Below are 10,866 nucleotides of genomic sequence, written 5' to 3'. Positions count from 1 at the left end.
CCTGACTCATAAGTCTACTGTTAACTTAAAGTCAACTAAAAACTATTAAATAGCACTTAAAGTGCAGTATTTTGGCTCACAATGGTTGAATAAATTAAAATCGGAAATATTTGATTCTTATGGTTAGAGTGAATGCTCTATAAAAATGCCATCACTCAGTCCTTCTCCTCCCTCTCTCATAGTTATGTTACAAGACTAAGTCTTTTATAAGATGTTAAAAGTGCTGATTAGGTGTTCATTCCATCTTCTCCTCTATGCCTGCGTCTGGTTCACTTTGTTCGGTGGGGGCATGGCAGCTCATCGTTGAAAGGGGCTGATTGACTGCTTACCGCGTATAACCCTAATGGAATGTTGGGAATGGAATCTCATTTTCCTGTACTTGTTACAGTACAGGTCTGAGAGTCCAGTGCTGTAAACAGAATACTATAGCCATGGTAACCTGTGGTTCAACTTTTAACCTTTCAGCACACTGAAATATAGGGCCAGATTCTGATCTCTTTTTTATCAGTTCAATTATTCCAGATTGACACTGCTATAACTAAAATCAGAATCTGGTCCCTACTTCATTTCCCCCCCACCCTGCTTTGTGATTTATGGTATCAGGAATAAATAACTCAGGGAAGGGCATTTTCTGATAACTAATGACTGACTGAGCTAAGGATCTGAGGCATAGCCAAGGGCCATAAACTCACATCTACATCTACAATCAAACTGAGTGACACAAATTATTTTTAAACAGTGTTTAAACACAGTTCAAATAAAGTTTGCTTGGTCAGTGCAAAGTAGGTGTAGTCGTTATAACAATTATGTTGACATGGTGCTGTCTATACTACAAGTCGAATAATCTCAGCACGTTTGTCTGGTATGTTGCGGTTGTGTCCTAACATGCCTTCTTGTTTACAATGCAGATAGGACTTGTGTCCTAACATGCCTTCTTGTTTACAATGCAGATAGGACAATGCTATTATAGATTCATGCTAATCAGCTGTAACATTACATATGCTGTGACACTATTCCCTAACATGAGTCAATAAACATGTTGCCCATCCTCAGTACAAAAATAAATGTGTTAGACTATAGACAACCATGTGCTGGCAGGGTCTGAGATGTAGTATAAGAAGAGCCTAAGGGCCTACCTAGACTGCACATGTTATCATGCTGGAGCACTGTTATAACAAAGAGTCCTGTCTAATATGGAACGTGCATTGAGTTTCCCTGTGTCATAGCTAGGCTTTGGGAGTATGCCCAAGACCATATGTGAAACATGATTTTAGCCATCCATTCCCACTCGCTGATCAGCCTGGTCTAGTTGGAGAACATGTTCTCTAGTTTGCCTTAAATCTCAATCTAGACAAGGCCTCAGAAGGAAGCTAGTGTACAGCTGGCTTTAAATACTGTTTATAAAACTGTCATGTTTGGTCCACTGTCACCAGCCAGGCAGAGTGTGCTGAATTCATGTCAGCATGAGCCAGGTTTAAAGTCCTGTTAACACACTTTCTTTGAAAGTGTAGGTGGAGCCTCCCTGCAAAGAAATACCTGACCCAGAGGTCATTGCCACTTTGCTCCCGCTTTCTCCTCCCCGGGTCTTGTTGATGGATTTGCCATCAGTCAGAGCCAGACATGCCACACCAACCTTCCTTCACATTTAGGATGACATCCTGGTGCACTGACCTCTTTCTGGATATTACCAGATATTTTAGCACGTAAACCTGCCCCTGCTCTTCCAGAAGCTTTAATTTCCCTCCATCTCAGTTTGTAACTTCCCTCTTGCTGTTGTACTTCTGTACACACATATGCCTGTGACAAAGAGTGAGCCTGCAGACGGGTGGGAGGGCAACAGGAAGTTGATAAACTTGCACAGATTTATCATAAGCCAGATGATAGAAGAGTTTGCTGTGGGTCTATCTGTCTGTGTCCTGTTTAGTCAGCCGCCATCTCAGGGAATGTTTTCAGTCTAAGGAAAGAAAAAAGTGCTATTTAAAACACTTAATGCATCATACTGGTACAAGGTAAGCTTTAACACTTCATTCCAACTGCTTACAACTACTACCAACATAATCAATTCCTTTCCTGAGAAACCCACCCTAAAAAGGAGCATTCTTTTTTTTAAAAAATGCTTTTGAAGCTGAGGACTGATATGAACTGTGTAATCTTGATTACAATCAGAGAGGAGGATGTTCAGTTCACCCTTTTTTTAAAGCCATAACCATCATTAAAGCAATGAGGAGCAAAACTCCCTGAAAGCCCATAGAGTTGTGCTCCTCCTAATGTCATTGGTGAATTTGGCCTTTAAGACTTTGTAACTTTATAATGCTGCTTATCTAGGCAAAATCTAGTCAATTACCTTTGGGTTATTTTGAGGCTAACTATAGATAACATGGCTTCTTAATTATCATCCTGCTCAAACAAATGTGTTAGTTCACTTCATGTCTCCAGCAGCAGTTTTATTTATGCAGTGTTTTACCAATCATAACAGAATTCATGAAAAATTAAGCTAGGAACATAAAATATTAATAGGAGCGTCTGACTCAGTAAAAACCTGCAGTTTAAAAAAGCTGTTCTACTCAGAATGAACATTAGAGTCTAGGAAACATGCACAGAGGGTTTTGTTGGTTTTTCTCTTTTTTAAAATATGGTGCAACAACTTCAATACACCAGGCCATGCCAGGGGCTTTAAGGAATATGTCTGTTGAAAGGCAAAGAAAGCACCTAGTTTCCCTGGGGCAGGTTTCCTGGGTCTAGTCCATTAGCCTCCCTGTTCCCACAGCTGATAAATGCTGAGCACTTTGTCTACACAAAGGCCAAAGGGAGCTGAAGGGCTAGCTTCTATTTTCAGCTTATCTGTCTGATCTCTGTGTGGTGTGATGCTCCCCACTCAGGTTCCCAGAATCTGGGGTGCACTTGAAGCCCGAATGTCTCCTCCCACAATTTTACAGCCCCGCAGCCTGACACCATGAGTCCAAGTCAGCTGCGGGTGTTTAACTGCAGTGTAAAAATACCCTGTGAGCACTGCATTTTTTGCAACAAACATGATGGCCTGTGGTCAGGATAAACTCTAGCATTGACAAGAAGCTAGCTTGTGGGTTTGTAGGAAACACAAGTCTCAGACCCAGAGTCAACACCACCAATTGTCTGGTGATAACTACTTTAATTCAGCCTTATTTATTATTAAATATTTATATGAAGGTAGCTCCAAAAGGCCCAAATCCTCTTTGTGCTGGGCACTGTACATTGATATTTGTAGGTGAGTTTTATAACGGTTACTGGGTCTGTTAAAAGTAATGGCCTAAAATCAGCATTGTTGGATTTTCCTTGATTTTTCATTAATTGTGGACCAGCTCCTCTGCTGGTGGAAATCAGCATAGCTCCATTACTGATTTACACCAGCTGAGAATCTGTCCCTATATATTTAAAGTCAGGTTTACGGTACAAACTGCAAAAACAGAGTGTACCAAAATATTTGCCTGGGATGGACAACATAATGTAGTGTGCCCCTCTGAATATCATTCCAAATTAAACTCAAGATGGCATCCTTTCTGCGAAAGCAGCTGAGGGAAAAGCTACTTTCAGCCACACAGTCCCTAGGTTGTTAGAGTTAGAACAGCCATATCTAGCCTATGAATTTAGTTTTTAACCAATAGATACCCAAGTTCATGCAGGTCCTTCTCCTACTCTGTTAAACCAGGGGCTGTAAATAGCATCAGTTTTGAACTGTTTATTTGACACATTCATTGGGTAATTAAATACAATTAAGTGACATGTGACTGAGCAGATCTCAGGCTCAGCAGTTAAAATCTCTTTCTACCCCGTCTAAAAATAAGCAAATTATATGACCTGAGTTGTATATTCACTCACACACTCTTCTACTCAAGTAATTTGTTACCAATTCTAGGTTTGTACTATACTTCTCTGCATATTATTGCCAAGAGAGTTAGAGTACTCGTGTCCCAGTCATACTCATTCCCATGCGGATTAGTTTTGCCTTTGTAAAATTCAAGGGATCAGTAATGCTAGTAATGAATGTCTCTGTATGCTTTGTGGATCACATCCAATATTTGCAGAAAGCCAGGATGCATTGCTTCACTTCAGGAAGTTCCCTGCATTGCTTCAAAGGGCCTAGGCTGAAGGCTTAGCATGTGAGTGGTTAATTTGTCTCACTGTGGCTCATCTTCTGATTAACCAATTATGTAAACACGTGATGAGTTATAAGTGGAGATTTTGTGGTTTAGATTAATACAGAAGATCATTCTGCTAAGCGTTTCTTTTGTACAGAAACATTAGTACCAAAAAAAGAGTAAGTTCTTAAATATTAATGAAAGTGTTAAGGGTTTATATGTATTCTTGAGGACCAGTCAACCAATCTTATTTCAGGTCAATCATGGAAAGGCTTGACACTGTAGATGACATTTGTTACCATGAATTTTCACGTGGTACCCACATATTTCAGCATCCTCTGAACTGTTAGTTGGAACAGAAAGCAATACCAATAAACATTTCAAGTGTGTCTTCCATCCACTCTAAAAACATGATTAAAATCTCACAATGCCCTGGGGAGGTAGGGAAGTATTATTTCTCCGGGGCATAAGCCAGGCTCAAAGAGGTTAAACCACTTGCCCAAGATCAGACAATAGGTCAGTGACAGAGCCAATAACAAAAGCCCTATCTCCTAAATTCCTGTCCTGTCCTAATACTTGTATCTGTTTTGAAAACACACAAAAAGACATGTACAACTATGTTTAAGCAACATTAAAACTGTGACACAAACTCATAGAAAAAGCAGGTAAGGAATTTTAAATGTGTTTGCCACCATGTCCTCAAAAAACAAAACAAAACACAACCCTGTGCCTATATGGATAAGAAGAAATAGGTTATAAAACTACCTGTAATTCAAAGGCACAATGGGGTGTCAGTCAATACTCTGAATTTCTTTGTCCTTACTATTAATGATATTACTTAAAAATTTCTGGTGTATGCTTCCTATGTATTCCCTCTTCCCCAAACCACTATCAAACGATATTAAGGAAACAAAGTTTAAAAGTAAATTTCCCATCATAACATAAGAAAAATTGTGGCTACAATTTTTAAAGACAGAAGCATGAAAACATTTGCACATATGTATGGGTCTATATTTATGTGACGTTACCCTACCTGTATGTGCAAATTGGGCCATTGCATGTGCAAATGGCTATTTAGGTAGCTACTTGCCCAATTCTCCTTTTATACAAATCAGGTCTATGCATGTTTAATGCTATTAACTTAATAAAATTAGCACTGATTTACACTGGTGTAAATGAGAAAAGAATCAGGCCGTAAAAGTCCACTTGGGCATGCAAAAACCCCATCTGCACAAGCAATTGAGATAATTATGTTAACAAACGTAGGCACAGAAATGCGCTCACATGTTTGGGCAAGGTTCTTTAAAGAGCTGACCCTGGATAGCTTGAAAATAAATTAGTATGCCATTGTAAAATCAGAATATTATTTTTTTAAATCCATTTAAAATCTGCTATGCTACATTTTAGAACCCAGTACTTTCATTTACATAAAAAATTCTATGTCTTTGAAAAACCTGTCACAGCTTTGGCCCTGCTTCTGTCTTTCCTTTGCATACCCCCCTAAAGTGCAACAGAAGTATAATTTATCTAAAGTCCTGCTCTGTGGATTATTAACATGACAAATATTAAGGGTCCAATCAAGAAGAAAGTCTCTTTGGCTGCAAAAGTACCTGCGGCCTCAGATGCTGACTGTGTGATGGGTTGGTCAAAGGGCAGAAAGAGAGAAAGGCAACACTTGATTCTGCACCAGGGAGTTGCAGAGCTTCTGTGAAGGTGGGGAGCACATGTGAATGTACTTCCGGCTTTCCATACATTACAGCACCCTTTGCCAGACATCTTTTTATGATGTGTGCCTAGCTGGTTTGTAGGCTCTTTAGGGTAGGGATCATCTGTCTCCTGTGTCATCTGCAACACTGAACACACTGATAGCATTTCACAAATAAATAATAAGAGGCCCAACAGCCTTCTTCCATTTGACAAGGCCCACATGGCCCACACTGTAACTGTAGAATTACCACAGTTCTAGTAGGAGAATAACCTCACAGCTGGCCCCAAGAGCAGTGGCAAAGAGATCCTAAAGCCAGACGTCTCTTGTTTCCCTTTATACAAAGCCAGTTGCTTTATACAAAGCCAGTTCCAGGCTCCTGCACCCAGTAGCACGAGGTGGTCAAAGGCCCCACCTTCATAATTGTGTAAAGTTCACAGCTGCAGAAACTTTTGCAAACCCCCACATCCACCATCTGTTTTATGTGGCTCCCTCTCACATCAGCTCTAGAGAGTGAGGGAGGGGAACTCTTCAGCTCAGAGAAACCTTCTCTTTTCTGCAACTGAATTCAGGCATGGAGCTTTTACCCAGTGACATATCTGTGGGTTGACAGCATCACACATGACAACTGTCCCTATTCTGGAGGCACACTCTAGAGCTGGTGAAAAATATTTTGTGGAAATGATTTTGACAAAAATCAAAATTTTTGAGTTTTCAACATTTCAATGACAAAAGTAATTCTATGAAAAATGGGTTTCAGAGTAGCAGCCGTGTTAGTCTGTATTCGCAGAAAGAAAAGGAGTACTTGTGGCACCTTAGAGACTAACCAATTTATTTGAGCATAAGCTTTCATGAGCATCTGATGAAGTGAGCTGTAGCTCACGAAAGCTTATGCTCAAATAAATTGGTTAGTCCCTAAGGTGCCACAAGTACTCCTTTTCTTTCTATGAAAAATGTAAATGAAAATGCCTTTTTTGTTTTTCTCAAACAAATGCACAACCAGAATACTTTTTTTTATCCACCTCTAAAAAATGTCCTGTTTTTTAAACAGAATCTGTATCAAGTTTCCATCTTGTGCCTTCTAGAAAGCTCTCTTAGCCTAATATATTTCAATGGTGTTAAAAGGTATATTCCTCATTAGGAATGCTCAGAAGTTAGTAGGTACTGTATGCTGCATCTTTCAGACTCTTTTCTGCCCTACGTTGTCAGACAACCAAGCTAGAATCCACCACCATGTTAGCATGTCAGGAGATACAGTGAGTATGCTTAATGCATATCCCAACATTTTCATAACCCTGAGCCCCCAGGCAACTGCGTGGGATGGAGTCACAGGCCCTTACTCACTTCCTACCTACAATAATGTAATGTGGGATTAATTTCTTTGAAGACAGTGGATTCATATCACTATAAAATCGGTGTACCAGGAGAAATCTGGGTAACAGTTCTTGATCCACTAGGAAATTGGCTCAGGCATTATAATATCCATGTTCTTTTGGATAAGCCATGGACTCATTTCAAACAACTGTGCCAAGGGCTGATTAGTATCCTCTTAATATACAGATTATGAACATGATAAATTCACAAAGGGCACATGTAGCTCATTGTGTCAAGGATCAGTTAGCACAATTTAAAATAATACTGTGTAAGAGGTCCAAGGCCTAAGGGATGTATGTGCTTGGGTCAGTAAGATTTTCATATAATGGATACTTTGGGCAATTTGCATTAATGAATAGCTACTAAAGTTCCTAGGAAAACGGTTCTTGCCAATAGACAAGACTCACCCCAGGCATAGGTACAGCTCTTATTAAAAGTCAATGGGAAGTATGCCCACTTACACCTGGAGTGCATTTGGCCCATTTCTCTACGTGAAGTAATAGCTTTCCAAGACTCTCACATTTTTATTCATTGTTGTAGTTTTTAAATATCGGCCCGGCCCACCAAACAAACCACATCACTGACTCCCAAAATCTGCTGCTTGAATTGCAGTAGCACAACCATGTGGGCAAAGCCACGAACGTTCTTCAACGTCAAAAGAGCCAAACTGATTACAATCGACGTGAGCAGAAAGAGCAGTCCCACTTCCCCGCAGAGCTTGTGAAATGCCAGGCATCAGCTGGCAATTCCTACTGCCAAAGCAGAAAGCTCTGTGAGAATGGGATCTCTAGAAAAAGCATGGATATAATAAGTGCAGGCAAAGTGGGAGGGATAGAAAGAGAGCGAGACAGAAGGGGAGGGAGGGGGAAATTGTACTACTACACGGTAAATATAGACTACCCCTAAACGTTGAGTGGTTCAGTTCAGTTTGTTTGATCTTACCTGCTACAATTAAGGGCTGAATAATTTTTCTGGGGTTTGTCTTGAGTTTAACATAGCAGAAACTGGTGAAAACAAGTCATTTACAAAGCAGGAGACTGCAAAGGGCAGACATTCCTTGTAAACCCTGACTGTTTACTTTCATTTGGGGATCTGATCCAAGCTTGCAAATTACAGTTGGTTTCTCTTTTTTTTGTTGTTGTTGTAATACCCCGGACTCCTGTTTTACAAGAACTCCATTCCCCCAAACTAGGCTCCTAGGTGCTATTGTAATTCTATAAATAATAATAATAGCAACGTTATGTGCAGAAAGCAGCTTGTTCCTGCCATTCATAGAACAGACAAACTCAGATAAATCAACAGTGTTTTAATAAAAAGATAAATATTAATGGGCATGGCTGGGCTTTGCACACACCTTGAGTTTACCAGGCTGTAACGCATGCTGAAAGGAGAAGCCTTCACGCAAGCTCTTGTAGCATGTTGTTAGTCTCCTTGGCTTTCTTACAAGTATACAGCCATTTGATTATCCGAGCGTTGCGCTCAATCACTGACGTGGTGCTAGGGACCTGCTCAGTCAGTTCTTCCTCCAACAGCCCATCATCCCCACTGTGCCTTGTGAAATCGCTCTCGGATGTTGCCAGGCTGATGCTGCGGATCCTGAAGGAGATGTCAGAAATCACAGAGAAGTTCTCTCTGCCCAGATCCTCGACTACCTCGGGTTCGAGGCCGCAGTACTTAAAAAACGTGTCAAACTCAGAGAAAGACTTGGAATAGCGAGAGCTGATATCAGACTGGGAACGATGCAGCCCTTTCCTCCTCATGTCCTTGACCTCATCAGGTGCAACAGTCAGTTGTGAGGAGTCCTCACACTCACGCTCAGGAACAGCTCGTGCGTCTGTGTTTGCAGGAGCAGCGTGCTCAGCTACACGGCTGTTTGGCTCATTGGCGGCGTGTTTGGTGGATACTGTCTCCTCACTTTCTGGTGTGAGGCCCTGCCCAGTTATGTTGGGCATCTCAGGGGAAGTCAGCAGCTTCTCCTTCATGGACCCCTGGAACAGCCACCTCACCAGGCCCCCTCGTGACCTCTCATTGCTTTGACCTTTCACAAGCTCACATTTCTGGCGATAGATCACTAGGGAGTCTGGCCGTACCTGCTTCTTGGAGCTGCTGCGCCTTGCTATGGGTGGATCAGGTTCCAGGGGAGCACTGCAGGAATACATTGCTTTAGTTGGCTCCGAGTTTTTTGTGCCTTTCCCTCCACCAACGTCCCTGCTGATTTTTTTGTTTTCCACTGAACAGCTCTCACTGCTGCTCTCTGAGGCTGAGCTCAGCCCGATGACGGGTTCCTGCTTAGTGCTGATTACATGCTGACTTTTTACATACTTGGCCTTATCAGCTGCCAGTCTTTCCACAGCACTTTTCCTGCCTGGGGTGCCTGCCTCCATCTGTCTGCGAAGGTATTCTGGCCCCTTGCTGAGGAGTCGCACTGTCAAAGGGAAGTCCGAGATGGCGTGCATTCTTACGGCGTGAGAGATTTCAGTTGGCATATCAGTTTCAGGTACACTTATTCCACTTATGGTTCTGGGGAAAAAAAAAGAAAAAAAGCCACTCTGTGGAATCTGCAGCTTGCACTCTTCCTGTATAAGTGCCCAGTGAGTCTTTCCAAATTCCAAAGTCTGCTGCTGGTTTGTTTATTTACCTATGCGAAATACAAAAGGCTCTTCAGCCTCAGTAAAGCCCCACTGTCTGACTGTGTCTGCTGCTAACACTCTCTGACTACACACCTCCACACAGCTGCTTCCTTGCATATTCACCTTATAGCTAAGCCGGCCCCTGCAATCCAAACATAGCCAATCAGGTCTGTGTGCAGAAGGCCCAGCTGACATCACCAGTGAGCTGGTTCATTGACGTTAGAGGAGTGGCTCAGATCATCAACACTCCATTGCCTCCAGCAAGGACAAGCACTAATTAAAATATTGTTTATGAGCATATGCTTTCAGTAGTCTCCTCCTCCAGCAATCTGACTGAGTCAAAACAGTAGAGGAGTCTTCCTAAGATTAATGGGGCCACTACAGACATTTGGATTTTATGGGAACAAAACTTCAGAGATGTGTTTCTTCCAGGAAGGCATCTCTAGGACTATGTGGATCCTGTACTGTACATGCACCTAGAACTATAAGCTCCAAAGCATTGTTAATCAAAACATTTCCCCTAGCTACCTAAGGCATTTTCTTCAATGCCTGCCCCTTGAGATAAGCAAGACGATATAGGGCCTGATCCTGCAAAGTGTAGCATGCCCCTGAGAAGAACTGAGGACCCTCAGTGCCACACCCAGCACCTCAGATGGGATACTTGGTGCCTTGCACAATCAAGCCTTTAAACCTGGACTTTCTGGGTCCCATATTAAAGATTGGGGGGGATTTTCTTTTTTTTTTTAAGTAAAGAGCACATTCAGGCTTCAAAAATGCAGAGATTTAATTCAGCACCTTGCTGTTTGAGATTTCAACCAAAAGGCTTGTGAAAGTCACGTGCTAAACTCTGCAGGCACATGCAGGTAAATGCACCTGCTGCATTGCTGAATGTACCAGGAACAACCTAACATTCCAATGATATCAATAAGATGCTTGTTTGTGGATGGCACCAGCAGAGCGGAGGGTGGGTGGTGGAATGGTCTAAGATACTATGGAATTACACCAGCTCTAATTTCATCTTCCATCATTTTTCTGCTATTAA

At 41.7% G+C, this 10,866-nt stretch overlaps 1 protein-coding gene across 1 annotated transcript; it reads right to left on the bottom strand.

Moving 5' to 3' along the window:
- Positions 1-259: 259 nt before the first annotated feature.
- FAM110C (family with sequence similarity 110 member C) lies at positions 260-9,992 on the bottom strand. Its single transcript, XM_073336173.1, has 2 exons — positions 8,549-9,992; positions 260-1,954 (listed from the first exon to the last, which is right to left on the bottom strand). Exon 1 carries the CDS (start codon positions 9,678-9,680, stop codon positions 8,592-8,594), a length of 1,089 nt encoding a protein of 362 aa, XP_073192274.1. The 5' UTR covers positions 9,681-9,992; the 3' UTR covers positions 260-1,954; positions 8,549-8,591.
- Between the last annotated feature and the right edge of the window lie 874 nt (positions 9,993-10,866).

Source organism: Lepidochelys kempii, chromosome 3 (assembly GCF_965140265.1).
Source record: "Lepidochelys kempii isolate rLepKem1 chromosome 3, rLepKem1.hap2, whole genome shotgun sequence".
NCBI lineage: Eukaryota > Metazoa > Chordata > Testudines > Cheloniidae > Lepidochelys > Lepidochelys kempii.
Note: the sequence above shows the minus strand (reverse complement) of the source record. Positions and strands in the feature narration are given on the sequence as shown.

Bases quoted from the DNA above. Each gene is read 5' to 3' on its own strand.
- FAM110C (XM_073336173.1), bottom strand. From the start codon at position 9,680: ATGCCAACTGAAATCTCTCACGCCGTAAGAATGCACGCCATCTCGGAC.